The sequence below is a fragment of the Gossypium raimondii genome, chromosome 8 (genome assembly GCF_025698545.1).
Source record: "Gossypium raimondii isolate GPD5lz chromosome 8, ASM2569854v1, whole genome shotgun sequence".
NCBI classification, from domain to species: Eukaryota; Viridiplantae; Streptophyta; class Magnoliopsida; order Malvales; family Malvaceae; genus Gossypium; species Gossypium raimondii.
Window position 1 is genome coordinate 1,876,460 of NC_068572.1, and position 21,746 is coordinate 1,898,205.

Below are 21,746 nucleotides of genomic sequence, written 5' to 3' on the forward strand. Positions count from 1 at the left end.
CTTAATGAGAAATGCTAAAAAAATTAAAGAGATCTAATTAAAATTTTAAAATTGAAAGATTTAATAAGAAATTCCATTTTTATGGGCCTAATTAAAAAACTTTCAAGGGTTTAAAAAGATTTTTTTTTTAAAATTTGGAGGGGAAAGGCCTCCTAGGCCCTTATTATCATTCGTCTAGAAGAAGATCTCACTCGTTAATGTCAATTGAATTGGTACAACCAAAATGTAAATACAAGTATCCGTTCGAGTAACCACAAAATGTAGAATCAAACTCATACAATGCAAAAATAATTACAACATAAATAGATTAAGATTTCCTTCGGATGAGAGGTGAGATAAAAAAACAATAATAATAAAATTAATTACTATATTTTTGTGTTTGATTTTAAACGCAACAATAATCATGAGATCAAAATCGAAATGATCATTAAAAACATTGAATTGAAATATATATACATAATAAATTACTAAAGAATATATTTAGATTAAACAATAAAACATAAGTTATATTCATTTAAGTTAAATTGTGATTAAAAATATTTTAATTTTAAATTTAATGTATAAAAATTTTAAAATATATTTCTGTTAAATAATATATATTAAAATTATATTATTTCCAAATCGGCTTGCTTTCCGATTGACAATTAAAATTCTAATGCATCCAAAGGGAGCCTAAGGACTAAAATATAAATCCCTAATCTTATTAGGGTTTTTCTGTACTAAAATTTATTGAATCAGAGAGACAAGTAAAATCTATAATAATAATAATAATAATAATAATAAAAGATTAGATTTTACATTTTGTTTATGATTTATTATGACGAAAACCTATAAATTTTGATTTAAAAAGAAGAGGAAAACCTAGTATCTGTTATCTAACATTCAATGAAATAGTATAGGAACAAGGATTTCCTGAACGTATGCTGTTTAACCGCCATGTAAAGGACAAAGACGTTAAAAACAGAAAGCAAAACCCAAGAGAAATTGAGAAACAAACCTTTCTCCGTGGCTGTGCCGCCGTAAGACGGCGACGAGGAAAGGAGACGCACGGCGATCACTAAAAGCAGAGAAACCAAAAGGAGAACCCATCGCGCTCCCAGTCGAGGTATTATTTTGGCGGTTCCAACGTCAACAACAGTGGTTGAGTTCACGACGGTGCAAGCGCAGCGCGGGGAAGAGAAGTGTAGAATGGCGAAGATGGCGGCCAATGCCGCCATAACTGGAAGCGGAACTGGTTCTTCAAAAAGAATCTCGAACATGTTCCCACAATTAAAATATTGCTTTCTTCAAAAAAATAAAAATAAAAATCTCAAGAATCATCCACCGTGACAATGCAAAACACGATCGATCAGTTTCTTATTTGATAAGATCTTTCATTCAACCTTAGATTTTTGACGATTGGAGTTAGTTATCTGTTGCCGCTATATTCAAATTTGAATTCTAAATGGGATCCCTTGAGGTTTTTTTTTTTAATGAATATTTATAGAAATCAAATAAGTAAATAACATTTAGTTTATAATTTGAATTATTTTTAAAAATAATATTTAAAAAATTAATTAAATACAAAAATGGAGTGCGAACCGATTAATTACAAAAATAAAATATTTATTGCAATAATTTTGGGTCCCAACGACACCAATAAACTTTTTTAAAAGAAAAGAGAAAATTGGTCCAACAAGCAGGGGTGTTCATTCGGTTAACCGCCCCGAAATAACATTAACTGAATTAACCGACCTTTCAAAATCTTTAACCATTAACCGAACCAAATTTTTTTCAAAAAAATTAACCGAACCGAAATTTTTTCGGTTAATTCGGTCGTTTAACCGAATTAACCGAAAATTATATGTTTTTTATTTTTGGTTAAAAATTAATCAAATTAACGTAATTACCCGAATTACCCGAATTAACCGAATTAATCGAATTGAATCACTACATAATTAAATTATTTTTAGACTTTTAGACTTTAGTTTTAGTTTTAGTTTTAGTTTTAGAATTTTATTTTTATTTATTAAATTATTTGTAATTTTTATGATTGGGTTGAGTTTGATAATTGGGTTGGGTTGAATACTTGGGTTTGGATTGGGTTTAGGTGAATAGTGGGCCTATTTATATATTATAATTTTATATATTATTTTTTTGGTTAAACCGAAAAAATTCGGTTAACCGACCGATTTAGAACCGAATTAACCGTTAACAGAAAAATAATAAAATTAACCGACCCCCGACCGAAAAAATTCGGTTAACCGACCAATTAACCGAATTCGATCGGTTAACCGAATTTTTTTAATTTTACCCAAATTTAGCACACCCCTACTAACAAGGAAAAAAAAGCTGAAAAAGTTAAAGAAGATTTAGTGCCATGGCCGATAAATTTTAAAAAAATCTGATAAGAAAATAAAAAATTGAAAGTTGTGGTTACAGTACTAGACGATAAATGACTCATTTCCATGCTTTTAATATTTGTGCCCTGATAAAAAAAAAAGTATGACAGGAAGAAAAAAGAGATTAAAAAACTATGATTTCAACACCAAACAATTAATACTAACCAATGCCTTGTTTGCACATTTTTAATGTCTTTTACTTGCATTTCCATTTATTAAATCAAACCAGAGAAAAAGAAAAATAAAAAAGATCAATTTTTCTATTTAATCAAGGAGTTGCTTCTTGACACATTTGTGGCACCAGTTAATTTTTTTTTCACTTTTTCAATTATTCTTTTATTGTTGACCGATGCGTTAAAAGGCACCCATAAGTACAGGAAACAATACATTATTTTGCAATTAACTATTTCCCATCTTATTTATGTACTTAATTAACTTTTAATATTGTTTCTATAACAAAGCCTCATAATTTTCTAATAATTTTTTTCTACTTTTAGATTTTATATGATTTTTAATTCTCACTTATAAAAATATTATGAAGACTTCTATACTGAACTCAATTTGCATTTTAACTGTTTTATTCAAAAATTAATAAATTAATCATTATATATTATATTAAAAACAAATCAATTTGCTCTACTGAAATTACATTTATTTTTACTATTAAAAACTAGTGCAAAAGAAAAATCAAATAATTACATATAATATGCTACATGTACTTTATTCGACATAAAACAATCAATTTTAATAGTAATAAATAAAACTTTTAATAAAAAATCAATTTACTCTTTAATTTAATATACAATAACCATTTCACCCATTTTAAAAATAGACAGGATGATCTAACTCTTCACAAAGACTCCCAGAATACCTTTTGTCTCTCAAAATGACATTTTAACAAAACCTTTCAAGATTTAAATTGAAAAAATTATCGTATTCTCTAATTAAATCGTACTAAGGAGAAATTATTGTCGAAGTTACACAACAATCGTACGGTCAGTTAGAGAAGTTTAGAGAGATCTAATTTTGAGCTATTGAAAGGGTGACGTAGAGCTACACTCCGATGCCACTTTTCACAGGAAAAGAGGCCAACCGCCGGCGGAAGCAACAATTTGGGTTTAGGAAGAAGACATGAAAAGAAAAGCAGAGGGAAAAAAGCATAAAAATAAAATTCGGCATAATTGTTGTTAAGTCCTTGGACTTCGACTGTTGAAATTTTCCTCCGACACAGTGCCAACCAATAATTGGAGAGAGACGGACAATTTTGAAAATATTGAAAATGCCATTACCACATTGAAAGATTTTGTACAGTATAGGGGCAATATCTGCCGTTATCCCTAAATATATATGTGATAACTTTCGTACACTGGCAAATTATTTTTTCAAATTAAATGGAAGTTTTAAATTTTAAAAAGTGCGCAAATTCCGACCAACATTTCGAAGAGACAAAAGACATAAAAAAATGAAACTGGGAACATCTTTAATTAATGAAATCAAGAAGACATCTGTAGTTCTTTATTTTTATTTATAGATAGCACCCTTTTTATAAAAATAAAAAAACAAACGAATAAATCAAATATAGGGAAAACGCAATAGGAAAGGATTTAGAAACAGGGGTATGATGTTTTGGTATTTACCAGCTCTAACTAAAATATCATCATGTAATAGAAAAACAACACCAATTCAATACTTCTGTTAAAAGGGGAGGGGGGGGGGGGGGAAAGAATCCGAAACACGTGAAGCCGTGCAGTCTTGAAATCCTCCGTATGTATGTTCAGTTTTTTTGTGTGTTGACATTTGTTGTCATCCGAAAAGGAGGGGGAAAATGGCAAAATACATCAGTATCACACACACTTATAGACAAACATTCCCTTTTCAATTTCTTATAGATGTAGCATTTGAGTCCTCATGCTTTTGACTACCTGAAACATCTGAGTTCAAATCAATAAATTAAGGCATATCGTCAAATAATGATCTTAAATAAGAATAAACTACGTCAACTTGCTTTTAAATCCATCCAATCTTCATTGGGTCATTTTAGGTTTGTGTAACTTCGGGATTTCGGATTCAGATCAGTTCTGGTGTGGTCATTTTAAGTTACTTGCTCACGTGCATAATAGGTTGTGTGACTCGGGTCGAGGTTGGGTAAATTTTTCAAAATAATCCCGGATTCAGATCATTTTAGATTTTGATTATTTTTAGATTAGTTTTGATTGTTTTCTAGTTGATATTTCTCAAGTTACTTGTTCAGGTCATAATGGGAAATTTTGGGTGGGCTCAGGCATTTTTTAGATGGATTGTTGACTCCCTATGGTCAAATCGGGTTTGGATCGGGTTAATCAGGTCTACTTTTGGGTTTCGGGCCAAAATGAACATGTCTAATATATACAGAGATGGAGATCCTTACTTTGATTTCTTCGACGGTAGAACATCCTAGAAAAGACCCGACTGACTGGAGTTTCTGGAACCGGTATGAACTTCCCAAGGGTAGCAAGGGGCCAACTGGTTTAAAAATGAAATCAATAATATGATGATGAACTTTGAAGAACATGATTTTCAAAAAATAATTTTAACTTTGAATCTGCCATTGGAAAAGCCACCAACCTGATAAAACCGATACCAATCGATACCAGCCACAGCTGCCAGCTAAGCTTCTCTGTTTTAGCAAACTTCCCAAGAAACTCAACGATAATAGCCTGCACAACATGATAAAACAACGTAGCACCAAGAACAATCTAAAGTAGATGCCAAAACAGATCAATTACTAACAAATAAATTTCACCTGAAGTATTATGGTTATCGCCACTATTCCGATGAACAGATAGTTTTTGCTAAGTCCACGGAAAATGTTCACTTCATCTGGCTTCCGAGCATTGAACTCATTAAAGATCTGCAATTGACTTAAGTTATTGCATGTACAAATTCAAGCTGATTCGGGTCACTAATTTATGCTCCATTGAAATACAAACAACCAGAGCCGGAATTTAAATAAAATAGAACACAAGGACCAGACTTAAAAGAGGTAAGAACCAGTTATAGTATATTTAATCCAACTGCATCAAATATTGTTAACTTCTTATTTGAGTAGTAGCGGCTTACTTGAGAAAGGACAAATGCATTGAATATCAGCGTATTCTTTACTCTGTTAGCATGCTCCTTGCTTTCATGCTCCAGATTCAATATCTTCTTGCCATCAAAATTGAGGACGAGTAGAACAGTCACTTGGTATATGGCCTGAAATTTCCATAGACAATGCCAGCTCAGAAAAATCGCCATACTTTTGCTATAGGCCACAGTAACCAGGAGAAGAACTGTAGTTTACAAATTTACCAAAATAAGTAAGAACGTTACCTGTATAAGCAAGTTCCTCCACATGATATTAGTTATAAGAGGTTCCCTGAAACACAAACCACGAAAAAAAGAAAAGATGAGGAACAAAATATAGACAAATGCATCATACGAACCCTCAACACAAGATTTGTCGAGGCATATCCCTCAGCATGTACTAATGTAGGTTAAGAAACAAGATTTAATCAAAATCTCATACCTACGACCAACAGGGGGCCGGTGCATCAGGTGGTCGGTTGGAGGCTCAGTAGCTAATGCTAATGCTCCAAGAGTATCCATAATAAGATTGACCCACAGAAGCTACATAGAGTGAAAGAAAAATACAATACTCATCTCCATTCATATGTGTTGACACATAAATGCATATACGCATATGATGAACAAACCTGGACCGCATTCAGTGGAACATCACCAGAAGAAACTGCGGCTACAACATTTATAACAAGAGCTGCAACATTAACTGTAAGTTGAAACTGGATGAACTTTTGGATATTTGCATATACAGATCGACCCCATCGGACAACCTAAATTCATAAGATGTTCGTGATTAGGTTTATTTAAGAAAAGAGATCTCAAAGTTAAGCAATGGGAAGAAAAAATACAGTACCTTCACAACCGAAGCAAAATTATCATCCAAAATGATGATATCTGAACTCTCTTTTGCAACTTCTGTCCCTTGAATACCCATTGCAAGACCAATGTCAGCCTGTAGTCCAAAGACTTGAAATTAAGAATTTTAATAATAATCCAATCTAACCATGTTTTATCCTGATAACGGGTAAAAAGAAAATGACATACCTCATGTAGGGCAGGAGCATCATTGGTACCATCCCCAGTTACAGCAACAACATGTCCCTTCCTCCTTAATGCTTGCACAAGCAGAAGCTTATCATTTGGTGATGATCGGCCCATCACCTATCCATAAATAGCATAATTTATTTAAATTCCATGTTCTTGTTTTTAAGCTTCAAGGCAAATTCAGAAAAATGGAGAAGCAGTGCATACAGATATTTTCTCCGCAACTTCTTCCCTTTCTGAATCAGATAGTGAACGGAAAACTTTCCCTTCAATGAGACTAGACTCAGGAGCATCTGATGATAGTATCCCACACTCTAAAGCAATTGCCCTAGCTGTTTTAAGATTGTCACCAGTGACCATGCGTACCTATGGCACACGGATGGAAGAAGACCAATGGTCCCCATGTAAGCAAAATGAAAAGAAAGCAAATTGCAAATTTGCAATCGCTATCAAATGCCACATTTGTAGGTTAAAAGAATTACCACAAATAAATAATTATACCTTTACACCAGCCTTTTGGCATAACTGCACTGAATCTTTGACACTAGGACGACAAGGATCCTGCATAAATCCCCAACGCAATTAAAGATCATATTACAAATCAAGCAAAAGCTAAATTCATAACTGTACATGAATGTTGAAACAAGAAATGTAGGACCAAGTCTTTCTCAGTGTGTAAGGTTAGCAAAATAAATCATATTAGACCAAGCTCAACTCAGAACAAGGTGAAATCATTTCTACAGTTTCCAATCATATCCTCCTTGCTCTTCCCCTCCGTTAACAGGGGTGTCATCCTTCTAACTGAATCTTACGATGAGATTTTGAGGTCTCCTTTTTACATGTCCAGACAGACTTATTTTCTGATATTAACAGCAGAGGATCTGACATACTGTTTCTCCCCAGCGCACTTATTCCTAAATACATCCTCCAAACCTCTACCAAGCTCATTTTTTCGGGAATGTTAATATGTAGCCACTCAACATTCAAACTCATTACTATCTTTAATCTTTTATTTAACTCCTCACATTTTGCAATCCAGCACAATTGGAGACAACACACTTCACTGACCACAAGACATAAATCTACAATTTAAGGTTTAAGACAGGTTGGGGATGAAAATATACACCATAAATGGATAAAAATGACTTCATCTTAAATAGAGAAAAAGAAAGCATAAGAACTCTGATTAGAAAAACAAATTTGTTCTCCATCAAAAGCAAAATTGGCGAAGGGTGAGACATCCTATTATAAGGAAAGCTATTTCATATACCAAGAAGAATGAAAAAGAGCTGCAGACAACGAAGAAACAGTACAGAAGACATTGAGGACAAGGAACAATCATTTCAAGAAGATAATGAGTAGCGAATGACAAAGCGATGGTGGTGCTTCTATCACATCGTCTTACCTCCTCCATATATGAACACAGGAGTAAACATAAACTACCTCAAACAATAATGACCACTCCCCATATGCAAATCATAAATAAGATATAAACTAAGAAGATGACACAAAAACTACACATAATTACTCCCAGAAATAGATACCTTTATGCCAACAATAGCCAGTAAAACAAGGTCATCCTCAGGTAAGGCCCATTTAGCAAGCTCTTCTTCATTAGTCGGAACCTTTTCACTTTCATATGATCTGTATGCAATTGCAACACAGCGCAAACTACCAGCCGCCATAGTTTCGATCGCCTTCTCAAAAAAGGCCACCTGAAGAGGATAATTTCAAGAAATACATTTGCTTCAAAATGTTTGCAACTCAATCCTAACGATATCAAATTACAAGCATTATGAACTACATAGTTGAAAATTTTAAAAAGTTTAATCAAATAAAACAATACAGTAACCATGATTCAACTAAAAGAAAAAGGAGGCAACACTGATGTTTAATAGGCAAAGTTTGTCAAACCTTTTCTTCATCCATTGCTACAGCTTCACCATTAGTGTCAAGGTACCAAGTGCATGCAGCTAAAACTATTTCAGCTGCCCCTTTCCAGTGAATATGAACTTTAGAGTCCGGCTGGAGATAAAATATCATAAAAAAATAGTAGAATCAGAAGAAAAGTTGTTTAATTGGCTCAGAAAGAAGATATTATGAATATAAAAAATATACATAATTATTTCTAAAAATATTCACCACCATCTTTCAACCCAAGACATTTCTAGATTCAGTTGCAGCCTGTAATAATGCTTTATACGATTTTTTATCGTACAATTGATGTTGTTCTAAGTAATATGATCTATAGATATACAACAGGGGGGGAAAATCTAGAAAGAAGTTTTGATCAGTATTATTGTTCTTAACTAATTTAATCTGAAGCCTAGGTTAAAAAAAAACTTCGAGATGAAAATGGGGTTACTATTTGAGCAGCTGTTGTCACTAATCTTCCAATAACAGTCATTATCATTAGTATTACAACATGTTCAACTATTAAAATCACTGTTAGGATCTTCCTAAATGTCACCAGTTACCCAGAAACTTCTCAAACAATGACCATAAACTCAACTGCAACCACAACAACAAAGCCTCAGAAGTACTCCCCCCACCCCCTCACCTCCCCACCCAAAAAAAAAAAAAGCAACATCAACAATCTGAATGGAACTTCAACTGATTGCATATGCATGCGTAGATTAAAACTAAAAGGAAAGAAGGGAGCCATAGATGTTAAAGGCATATATGAATACCCATTCGAAAGAAGGGTCATATTTCACCAGAATGCTAATTATCCTTGCTTGAAACTCGATTACAATAAGGGGTTAAAATTTCAGTCAACATTCAAAATGCAGACATTGATAATAAAATTGCTCATAAAAGTTAACAGTATAGTGACACTACCAATCGAATTGCAACACCGCCTCGTTTTTTCTCTGAGTTGAAGGGGAATACATGAACAATTGAAGAGCCTGACCTAACAGCATCAAAATCCATACCAAGCTACAGGATTCAAGGACTAAAGATTAGTATTAAAGTTAGAAACAAACAAGGACAAGAAGATATCATGAGGTTAGTTATGCAACCTTGATCCCCCAAATAAGAATTGCTTTTTCTGTTGGTGATCCAGAAACCTCTACATCTCCACCTCCCTAAAGAAACCAAAGAAAGTGAAAACGGAACACATTTACAAAAGACAGCTCGATAAACATAATTCAAAAAAAAATGTGAGCTACTGAGACATGCCTCTGAGGTGAAGACACTGCCATTTGCATTCACTGCGATGCCCTCAATAAGTAATGAGACTAGTGTATCAGGTAACTCTGAGCGGCTTTCTGGAGGATCATTTTTTCTTCCACCAGCATAAGCTTCAACCACAGTCATCTGTGCAGAAATAAACTTTATAATTAGATGGATAAAGCATAGAGAGAGTTTTTATTATGGCCATTCTCCTAACATTCTATCCCACCCAAGTGCCACCTCTGGAACCTGTCTGTTTAGCAATCATTTAGCTATAATTAATTCTTTAAGTTGTAAAAAATTTTGAATCCCCCCTTCATACAAACGCAAAACCCATCAAGTAATTTTAGTGTAGTATTTTTCTTTTATCAATATTGCTAGGGAAGAGACTTTGGTGCTATCCTAGAATGGGAATATGCCTCAATAAATACATTGATATTATTGTCAAAAGTTCAATTGACATTAAAGGGTTGATCTGAAAATGTAAAAACTACAAATTATAAGATTTTTTGAAATTACAAGAATTAATTTTGAAATCATAATTTGTGAACTAATGTAACTCTATAATGAGTTCAACGGTTGTTCAATAATTTAAAATTAGGACCAAAAACTACAATAGTAAATTAATTGCAAACCATAAATAATTTTGAAAGGTTTATGAATCGAGACAAACCAATGCCTTAGTAAGTGCAATTTGTTCACCAATAATCTAAAATGTCTTTCAATTATCAATTGATGTTCTAGATACACATAATAAATCAATGCAGTATTTATATTATATAGCCTTCATTATTGTTCTAATTTTACCAATTTTACAAATAGCAATTGATTTAACATTTTATGCCGCACTGTATCAGCGCTATGCTTGAAATTTACCAAGAGCACTTTATTTTTTTCAGCAAATAGGTTTAGAGTCCCACATGCTGACATCAATTTATACATATTAAAAATTATTAATGTATAAAAGCAATTCTTCAATGAAAACAGTGAAAAATGTTCAAAATGAATGATGTTATCATATTCTTAAAGTTCAACTAAAAAGAAAAACAAAATCCATGAAAACCACTCATGTACAAAAGAAAACACATCCTAACTTGCCTGATTCAATGTCAAGGTCCCAGTCTTGTCACTGCAAATTGTTGTCGCAGAACCCATGGTCTCACAAGCAGAAAGCCTGCGCACCTGCAGTTCAAATCCTATTAAGCAGCATGAAAAAGAGCTATTCCACAAAACAATTTTTCATGAATGTCTAAAGAAACACAAAAAAAACCTCATTATACACACCAGAGCTTTATCAGCCATCATTTTCTTCATCGAGTAAGCAAGGCTGCATCATAATCACACAACTATTATATTAAAAAAGATAATGGAACAGATAAATCGAAATTACACATATGAACATATTAAATAACTTTTCCTATTATTTGCACAATTACACTTCATAAACTGCAGCATCTGCCATATGAAAAAAAAAGATGAGATATTTGGAATTTATATAACAAGAGTACTATGAAGCGTTAGCACAACTAACATAACTAAAACAACTAGGAGAAAACATAAGGAGACAGACCAACTCGCAAGAGAAAACATATGGCCTCTATACAAAATGCAACCCGATATCAAGATATCCAATAAAAAACAACGAGGATACATAAATTTTCTGGATTTCAAATACTTCTACATATAAAATAAACTTACGTTAAGGTGACAGCTAAAGGAAGCCCTTCAGGCACCGCAACAACTACAATTGTGACCTACAAAGTTCAAAATGTCATGCACACAAAAACACATATCCCCTTAAGTGTGCACATAAGAAGAGGACAAAGGATCATAAATAAGCACATACTGCAACAGTGACAATCTTAATGGCTCCATCTATAGCATTTCCCACACTAGTTTTGCCTGCAACAAATTGTTGTCTTCCATTCGAGTCTTCAGTATGGCCGGTGAAGTACCTGAGTGAATAGGAAAATTTTACGAACAAATCAAACAGCAACGGGACTAAAAAACAGGGAGTGGGAGAAGCAGAAGAGATTGTCATTAAGCCAAATTTTACCTAACTAAAAGAACAACTAAAACAGCAAAAGCTACACTGAGACCAACAAAACCAATGAAAGTCGCAACCCCATTCAAGCGCACCTAAAAACAATTAATTGAGGTGAAGATAACAAGTACACCCTAAAATTTCATAAATTGCTGTCATGGGGAAACTGAAACCTGCAAGGGTGTTTCTTCACCAGTGTCTTCTGACAGATTAGCCATGAGTAAACCCCACTCAGTATTAATCCCAACCCCTGTTACCTGAGATTTAAACAAAGATGATCATAGTTGAGCTATAAAGAGAGACACGGTTTCAGTCTACACTGCACCAAAAAGAAGATGTGAAAGGACAAATATAGGACACTAAAAGAGTGAGTTCATCTGCATGAAATATACATTTGTTCCCAGGGAAGAGTGCAAAAACTGCAACCCAAATGTTTCTGCTTAAAATGTGAAAAGACCAGGTATTAAGAAGAGAGCTCGTGTACTCCAATACATAAATACAGCTAGTTGTGAGGAACAGAAGAATTGACAGTATTAAGTTCAATAACTTAAAACCCAGCGTCTAAAGTCAATCTTAAAAAACTGGAACAGGCCGATTGCTGTAAAAAACACAATATAATGGTTTAGAGATACAAAAGGAGTAAAGTTTACCAGCATAGTGCCACTTCCATCCGCCACCTTGCAGCCAGACATTAAAAAAGGCTGCTTTGCATCCTTCTGAACCTAAATCAGGATGAAATAGCAATTTCAAAGAATGTGAAGTGCAAGAATTTCAATGAATAGCACGGCAAGTCATAAGGCTTACTATATCACTCTCTCCTGTCATGCTAGATTCATCTATTGCAAATGAATGGCCAGAGATTAGAATTCCATCAGCAGGGACCTAAATAGAAGATTAGAAAATCAGTCAAATAATGCATTAAAAAGATAATAAGGTAAAAGAGACATGATAAAAGCCAATACCTGATCACCAATATTGAGGGGTACCACATCACCAACAACAATATCATATATTGAAATTTCAACTCGTCTACCTCCTCTAACAACCTGAGATACATTCAATTATAAATTCCAGGAGAATATTGTTTGTACTCAATTCAATGGTTAACCCATCATCACCAACCTCCAAATGTATGTTTCTCTTCTCTTCATCTAGTTTTTGGAACTGAAGAGATTGTCTATAGTCACTAATAGCTGCAAATTTAAAACCTCATAAATAATAAGAACCAAAAGGGAGAAAATTTTCATGCATTACACAAAACTTAAACAATTAGTTCAGCACCTGTCACAATAATAACAAGGAAAACCGCGAATGCTATGCTACCCCCATCATACCAGCCTTCCTTGGGACCCTGTATAAATGAAACATGCAACATAGGACGTGAGAACTAAAAATTATTATTTAGAGGCCTAAATGCTTAGAACAGAAGAAAGACTTGAAGAAAAAAATTATCTTAAATAATTATTCATCACATCCAAGAATATGAAGCTATTATACACTGCAAGGTAAATGTTTTAGCAATACTACTGGACCTCATGTTAATAACTAGTTAAGAACATATAATTCAATCCATATGACATTCTAGTTTTAAAATCCTATTAGTACATCGAAGACCAAGATAACTTGAATCCATAAAACTATGTGATAAAAGACCAGCATTACGCATGTCATCCTCCTGTAAGATTTTAGGAAACAAAAGACGATCCCTTCTATTTGCGTTACTTTCATAAAGTGTTGTTTTATAAAAAAAGCAACTCTAATTGACCATAAACAGAAGAGCTCACCTCTGTCTTTATACCCAAAGCCAGAGAAGCTACAGCAGCTACCACCAAAATCATCAAAGTAAGATCTTGGCAAGCTTCCCAAACAAACCTCTGTGTGAAAGAAAGTAAATATTAACATAGATATTCTACTCAGAACCCAAAAAAGAGGTTCTTTAAGAAAAGAATATAAACAGAGGGAACCAAGAGACAACAAAGACAGAGAATAGATATAGAAAATGAAACCAATATATATAGATACCTACCCAGAAACTCCTTCCTTTTTTCCGAGGATATGTGTTTGAACCAAATGCATTCCTCCGTTTCAGTAAGTCAGAGTCATCCCCTGGAATACCTTTCTCCAAATTTGTTTTTAGCGACTCTGCCAGCCCGTTAACCTGAATTAGAAAAAAGAAAAAACTAAATAAGAGAAAATTAATACCAAATATGATATCAATCAACAAGTTTAGTTTTCACAAACTTACCCCTCCATATTCCTGCAGAGCATTAAAATTATGATCCCTAGTCACTGAAGCAAGTTGCTCTGGTCCAAAAGCAAAATCACTGCCAGGAGTTGGGTGTGGAGTTGTTGTACCTACAAATCAAAGCACTGTGATAAACATCTACATCAAAATGCTGAGCTTTTATAGGCAGCAGCAGCACAAAAATCCATCGAGTAGAACAGAGAATACAATACATTTTAACAATTTTTGTGAAAAAATACAAAGCAAGAAAAGAAGACAAATGACCAAACAGAGATCTTTATCAACTCAATTGGACTGCTAAGAAAAAGCTCAAGTTGATTAGAAAAAATGTAATCATTGGCTTTGTACATTAGTATTGAACAAAATAAATGTCGAGACACTGATTGCAACTGTATGTGATAAAGAAACGAATATTATCATTTATGGTATTAAAGTTATTAAACTTAATACCATAAAGAAAGGTATATTATCATTTATAGTTTTTCAAAAATGAGAAATTCACAACTATATTATCATTTCATTTTAGCAGTACATGCTGCTTCTATCTAAAAACTCTCAAACACCCTATGGGCAAGTTAAAGAGAAAAGGAAGGGAAAGTCATACGGGTCGGAAATACATTTGAGATGAAGCAAGATAGTGAAAACTAAAGAGAAATGACAGCATATAATCTGCCATAAACGAAGAAACATGCAAAGAACTGAACCTCAAACTCTAGCTGTGAAATATAAACATTATCCTTAAACACCATTCTACAAAGTTAAGGATAGGATAAGTCGGATAGATTACCATTTACTTGTTCCCCAGCTTGTTTGAAAAGATATGCTGCCTAACATAGCCAAAAACAAAAAGTTAAAAGGAAAAAGATGCAACTTCTCTGATGAGAAAACTGAATTCAAAAATAGCATACTCGTATAGCTTGCGCATGTGCTCTAATCTTCCTTAAAATTTGTTTCTTCTCTTCTTCCTTTTTCAAGTCTAAGGTGTATCTAAACCGACGGGATGCATTGAGCACTAGTGCAGCTTGCTACAAAAGAGAAAAAAGAAAGTTGAATACTATTCAGTACCCATGAGAATACCTTCTCAATAGTAAAGAAAAAACAAGCCCAAACATAACATAAAGAGTGCGAAAAAAAAAACATATATGACACCTACAGTTGTCAAATGGGTGGATCTAGTAGAGCCTGGGATGGGATTGATACTTCAGGTTGAAAAAAATTACGGTCATTTGGGGTTTGAATCATTCCAATGTAGCATCCAAGTTATGAGGGTTCAAAAAATCATGTTTTGATCGTTCAAGTCTGCATTATTGAGTTTTAATTTTGGATCACTTCAACTTACTTGTTTGGATTTTGATTAATTCAAGTTAAGGTTGTTTCAAGATCAAATAGGGCATATTTTGGTTTAATTCAAGTTAAGGATGGGATCAATACTTCAAGTTGAATTTTTTTACTGTCATTTGGGGTTTGAATCATTCCAGATGTAGCATCCAAGTTATTAGGGTTCAAATAATTCGAGTTAAGGTTGTTATAGTTCAAATAGGGAGGATTTATATTGTTCAGGTTGTTGCGTAATTTTGGATTCTAGGAAATTCGAGTTCAAATTGTTTTTGGTTCAAATTGGACGGATTTATATTGCTCAGGAAGTATGGGTAATTTGAGTTCAGGTTGTTTTGGTTCAAATCGGGAGGGTTTATATTGTTAACTTTTCTTGATCAAATTAGGTTGGGTTATGGCCAGGATTTGGGCATGTTATTAGGATTCAGTTCAAATTTGCAGCTCAAACAATACTCAGATGTAAATAATAGGCCAAGCCACCTGCCCAAGCAACCAAGTCACAATGGCCACTAGCAACTGGGTGAAAACCTTTGTTATTGCTACTTGTTTCTGCAGTTATTTTTACACATACAGAATTATCTCACTTGCCATCCTAAGCTTTACTCATGAGGGTGCTGTTTCAGCTATCATTTATTCACTTTTACTACAGTAATACTTCGTTTTCGCTTCAAGAGAACAAAAACCTAAAAGGGAATGTTTGGATATAAAAGTAACAATTAAAATTGAAAAAAAATCGGGCAAAATACAAATTTTAGGATAATTATGTTAAAGTTGGTGATACGTATTAATCATAGTGCTACATATGATCCCCTTTTGTCTTTTGTAAACCGTTTAATAAGCAATAAACAGAAAACAAGAAAGCAACTAGAAAAAGCAACAACATGAGAGCAAGCCAGCGAAACAATTAAACACTGCTCTATGATTACCAATCTATCCTTTCCTTCTGCTTTTTGTAAAACGTTATCACTAAGCAAGAAAAAAGCACAAAGCAAATCAAGCAAGCGAAACAATTAAAACATAGCTCTATAATTCAAGACAGGTGAGACCAATCTATCATTTCCTTTTGCTTAGGAAAAAAGAAACAGAAAGAAAATAGAAAAAGCAACAAGACACGAGATAACGCCAGCTAAACAATTAATTTATTGCTCGTAATTCAATAGAGGTGAGACCAGTCTATATTTCCCTTGGACAGGAACGGAAAAGGCCAAATTAAATTTCTGGAATGAAAGAGAAAGAAAAAAATGACAGGAAAAGAAGAAGTGAAAGAAATTCAAGGGTAGGAGGAAAAAAATCAATTAGCAGTTCAGTGCCCCTCTTTGATTCATTTGCAGGAAGCCCAAAAAGGAAAGCACGATTAACCCTCGATATTACGGTTTGTCTCTAATCCGTCTAAAATTAGTAACCTAAACCGCCAAAATCAAAGGCATAAAATAATATATTCGCCTTATAAAACTTAACAAAGCACAGAATATATCAAATAATATATATGTGAGTTATATATATTTCTAAAAAAAAAAATTTTTAAAAAGAAGAGAAATTAGGGCATTACCCTCCAGCGGCGGAGTCGGTCGATTGGAGCATTCTTAGTACTTGTGATGTCAAACGGATCAGCAAACGACTCATGGTCTTCATCGTCGGAATGAGCGGAGCGACTGCTACCCGCCTCCAAGTCATTAGGCCGCCGGTACGGCGACCCCTTGAATATGCTACTCATCACTCTGTTATGTCGCAGGAGAGATGGCACAGTCACACTATTTCTCACTAATACTACTATTAGTTCTCATTCAAAATCAATTTTCTTTCATTTTTCAAAGCTCCCGAGAATCTTCGATTTATCGCTTTTTTTCTCTCGTTCTCTTTAACTTTTTCTTGTTTTTTTTCCGGAAAGAGAAGGCAGAAATATTTCTTTTTCAACGATTTCCTCTTTTTTCTTTGAAGTTAAAACTCATCTAAAAGAAAATTTGCTTCGAAAATCAATTTAATTGTTGAAAACTCGACTCCACCGCAAACGTAAATTCCACGTTTTAACACTTCCACAAAAGTGATGTGAATGGTCCTTTTGGAAACAAACAAACAAAGTGATTCTAGTTTTTACTTTTTATTTTACCCCTCCTTTTTCTCGTATTTTCCGGGAAAAACCACTGGCGAACAAACCAAGCGAGTTCACAAGTCACAACAGAAAATTTTAATTATACAAATAAATAATAATAAATCAATTTAAATTACTAATAACGATATAAGATAAATTAAACAAAATTAAAATTACCTGATCTACTCAACAAATAACAAAACGCGATCTTCGATTTTAATGCACCGAAAACCGTTAATTATAAACTTTAACCGACGCTTATTTTTTAATAAACGCAAAGTAAATCGATGTCAAAACGACAAACCGACCGACCGACAGACCGGCCGACGAGGCGAACGCCATGGAAACCATGCACGGACTCTCATCGAACAACGAAAAACAAATAGAGAGAGAGAGAGCAAAATATATACAAACATATATATCAAAACGAAGCAAAATGGAAATGGCGATTTATTTTATTCAAAGTAGTTGTTACCTGCGTTGAGTGTTTTTTTCAGGTTTTTCTTCTCCGAGAGGAACTCGTCGAATAGCACTTCGTTTTTTAAGCTTTTACTTTCTCCTTCTTCTTACGCTTTGTCTGGTTTTGCTTTCTCTCGACTTTACGAAACGAAGGCTCTCTGCCTTCCGAAAATGTTATTTGATTTTTGAATGCAACAGTAGCCCAGCCTGCCTGTGTATTGAAACTTAACTTTATACGAAGTGCAAAACAATAAATTCTTACGCTTGGAACAATAAATATACAAGTTAAATTTTCTTTAAGCCCTTGAACCTTTTTTTTTTTAGAATTTAAAAATATAAGTCTCATTGTTTGATTCTGATGCATGTGTTTTAAAAGGATTACTTGCTTGCCATTAGTACTTTTCTAGTTATATCCAAACTTGTTAAGTATGACTCCTATTTCAGTCCAATTTGAAAAATAATCTTTTAGTTAAATTTTATTTATTTGTTTCAATCAAATACCGATTAGTTTAGATTATTTTATTATTATTTGACATATGAATTTAAACTATAAATAGGCTCTTTTACAACATTAGAAAATACACTCACTAGATATTAGAACTCATAACACATTTAGAAAATTTTGTGTTTACGTTTTGAGAGTTCTTTATTTTCGAGTTTTCGGAATTTAATTTTGATCTTCATCTTTTTTTGTAATCTTCATTTCTTTTACCATTAAAGTAAAATTATCTTTTCCCGTATTTTTTTATCCTCTTTGGAAGAGTTTTTTTACATTAAATTTGTATGTTCAATTTCTCAATTTCTTCCGTTATTTTTACTTGTTCCTTGCTTAATCGGGTCAATCTCCAATAAGTGGTATCAGAGCTAGTTTAATTTTCATAAATTAGCTCATTCAGATATGGCAACAACATGGTTTGAAATTAAGAAGTTCGATGGTTAAATTTCAATCTGTAGCAAGTTCGGATGATGGCAATTCTAGTTCAATCCGAATTGAAAAAGGTTGTTACCGGGAAAAAGGCTGAGAATCTAAATAAAACAGAATGGGAAGAGCTTGATGAAAAGGCTTTGTCTACAATCCAGTGTTGCCTCACGAATACGGTATTGCAGAAGGTATTGATGGATAAGACCCCATCTGTCTTGTGGAAAAGGTTAGGAACTCTTTATGCAACTAAGTCTCTGGCTAACCGTTTAATGTTGAAACAACATCTATTTACATTTCACATGAACGGAGGTAAGCTTTTTAGAGATCATATCAGTCAATTCATTACTCTTTTAAATAATTTAAAGAACGTTGAAGTTCATATTGATGATGAAGATCAAGCTATGCTATTATTGTGCTCTTTATCCCCTTCATACAAGTCTTTCAGGGAGACACTGATTTATGGCAGAGACAAACTTTCGTTCAAATATATGAAGGGTCATTTGTTGAGTAGAGACAAACTCAACAATGAGCTTCATTTGGATAGCAAGGCAAGTAGGCAAGCTTCTGTTTTGATAGCATCAAAGAAACGAGACAAAAGGTGTCGTTATTGTAAAAAGTTAGGTCATGTCAAAGCAGATTGTTATAAACTGTAAAATAAAATAGCTGCTGAAAATAACGAGGAAGATGTAGCTGGTGCTAATTTGGCCGATAAAAGCGGTGGTGACTTTTTGTTAGTGTCAACGAGCGATAACTTCAAGCTCACGTCCGAGTGTTTCCTAGATTTGGGATGTTCTTTCCACATGTGTCCCAATAGAGAATGGTTCTCCACATACAGTTCGGTTGAAGGTGAAGTTGTACGCATGGGAAACGATTCATCTAGTAAGGTAATTGGTATTGGTACTGTTAAAATTAGGATACATGATGGGACGATTAGGACACTCTCAAATGTCAGGTATGTACCTGATTTACGAAAGAATCTCATCTCATTGAGTATTTTAGAATTGAAAGGATGCAGAATAAACATCGAGTCGAGCGGCATTAAAGTATCTCGTGGAGCTCTCGTTTTGTTAAAAGGTAAAAGAATTGGCAACCTTTATATTCTGGAATGTTGTACAATGACTGGTGAAATCAGACGTCCTTCATCCGTTACAGAGTCAAAGTCAACTCGTTTGGAGCGGAGGCAACTTGGTCATAGGAGGGAAAATTGTATGACCGTTTCATTGAAGAAATGTTCTCTTTTAGATACAGGTTTTGAAAAGTTAGGGCACTGTGTTCATGAAAATCAGACCCAGGTTAGTTTTGATTTGGCAATGTACAAGTCGAAGGCTAGAAGTCTTCTAGTTTCTAAGCACAGATTCGACTCAGTTAATTTTTTGCATAGTTCAATATAGGCTCGTGGCGAGCTTTAGCAAAAATGGCGTCATAGAAATATGAGTCAAGGTGGAGATTTGTTAAGTATTACTCCTATTTCAGTCAAATTTGAGAAATAATCTTCTAGTTAAACTCTGTTTATTTGTTTCAATCAAACACTGATTAGTTTAGATTGTTTTATTATTATTTGACATATGAATTTAGTCTATAAATAGGCTCTTTTACAATCTTAGAAAATACACTCATTAGATATTAGAACTCATAATACATTTAGAGAATTTTGTGTTTACGTTTTGAGAGTTCTTTGTTTTCGACTTTTCGGGGTTTAGTTTTTATCTCCATATTTTTTTGTAATCTTCGTTTCTTTTACCATTATAGTAAAATTATATTTGCCCGTGGTTTTTTATCCTCTTTGGAGGAGTTTTTCCATGTTAAATTTGTGTGTTCAATTTCTCAATTTCTTCCACTATTTTTACTCGTTCCTTGCTTAACCGGGTCAATCTCTAACAAAACTAATATTTAATGCTTCTAGAGAGAGAATCAACTCTTTTCGATAGAAGACTTTGAAGCGTCGCCTTTCAGACAACTAATCTGAACCTTTACCAATTGAATGAATTGATCTTGTGTCAAGGTCTTGTCCCCAGCTACAATGAAGAGTCGCGTACAATTCACGTATAGAAGCCATGTACATGCAAGACTCAAGAAATGTGTTAGTATTGAGTATGTGAATAATAATGGTGGTACCTAGGTTCGAGCTACGGCGCTCCCAGGTACTTACATTATTATTCACACGCCCAATATTAACACCTTTATCAAGTTTTGCAGGTACCTATCTCCACCAACCAATACGCCCCCATCTACGAATTATATACGACTCTCTATGGAGGTTATGGATAAAATCTTGACACTGAGACAATACATTCGATTGTTAGAGGTCCGAGTAGGATGCCCGGAGGACGGCATTTTAAAGACTTACCCCAAAGGGAGTCAATGTTGGATCCGGTGCCCTAAGTATAGCATTTTCGTCTATTTGCACTTGTAATTTTTTCAAATAGATTGGTGAATAAAATTATTCATGAATTACATTAATACTCTGTGTAAATTCTTCTCATGTGATTTTTGCATGTAACACAAAATAGAAACAAATTTTAGCTAGTTAATTATCTAATGTTTAAACTAATACTGAGTAGTATTACGTGGTCAGGTCGTAATAAGGAAAGGCAACCTATATTAGTAGACGAACCTAAACATATTATTAGTCTAATCGGAAATGAGCAAACAAATTAAAAGACTAATATGATGTCTATCAAGTCCAGTTAAGGAGATGTTTTGTCTTAGGCATCAAAGTGGATGACTCTTGAAAGATAGAGACATAAATGTGATTGACTAGATTGACAGTACATTGGAGTAGACCCAAGAATAATAGATCCTAAATTCGTTTATAGATTTATTCACTTGTGACATTCAAAGTGTGGCATACCTTAACCTTGAGTGGATGGCAGACTATATATGCATAACTCGTATACTTTAATATAAGTAAATGTCTGAGTTTAAATAGATAATGAATCGAAAGTCGA

At 33.7% G+C, this 21,746-nt stretch overlaps 1 protein-coding gene across 3 annotated transcripts; it reads right to left on the reverse strand.

The window, feature by feature from the left end:
* Window positions 1–3,949: 3,949 nt before the first annotated feature.
* Window positions 3,950–18,114, reverse strand: LOC105790164 (calcium-transporting ATPase 10, plasma membrane-type). Of its 3 annotated transcripts, none has more exons than XM_012617607.2 (35): window positions 17,893–18,114; window positions 16,878–17,046; window positions 14,902–15,018; window positions 14,781–14,820; window positions 13,994–14,103; window positions 13,775–13,906; window positions 13,533–13,622; window positions 13,030–13,099; window positions 12,871–12,941; window positions 12,711–12,794; window positions 12,553–12,630; window positions 12,399–12,470; window positions 11,922–12,005; window positions 11,761–11,843; window positions 11,551–11,659; window positions 11,403–11,458; window positions 10,989–11,031; window positions 10,803–10,886; window positions 9,711–9,848; window positions 9,551–9,616; window positions 9,369–9,467; window positions 8,442–8,552; window positions 8,072–8,242; window positions 7,029–7,088; window positions 6,735–6,893; window positions 6,528–6,644; window positions 6,337–6,435; window positions 6,116–6,253; window positions 5,929–6,029; window positions 5,733–5,778; window positions 5,481–5,615; window positions 5,164–5,271; window positions 4,986–5,077; window positions 4,789–4,883; window positions 3,950–4,303 (listed from the first exon to the last, which is right to left on the reverse strand). In XM_012617607.2, exons 2-35 carry the CDS (start codon window positions 17,040–17,042, stop codon window positions 4,257–4,259), a joined length of 3,270 nt encoding a protein of 1,089 aa, XP_012473061.1. In that variant the 5' UTR covers window positions 17,043–17,046; window positions 17,893–18,114; the 3' UTR covers window positions 3,950–4,256. The 3 variants fall into 3 exon arrangements, with proteins under 3 accessions (XP_012473061.1, XP_052491363.1, XP_012473060.1); XM_052635403.1 differs by having other exon boundaries at window positions 3,950–4,312; window positions 9,551–9,612; window positions 9,707–9,848; window positions 17,893–18,113; XM_012617606.2 differs by having other exon boundaries at window positions 3,950–4,312; window positions 17,893–18,112.
* Window positions 18,115–21,746: the final 3,632 nt, after the last annotated feature.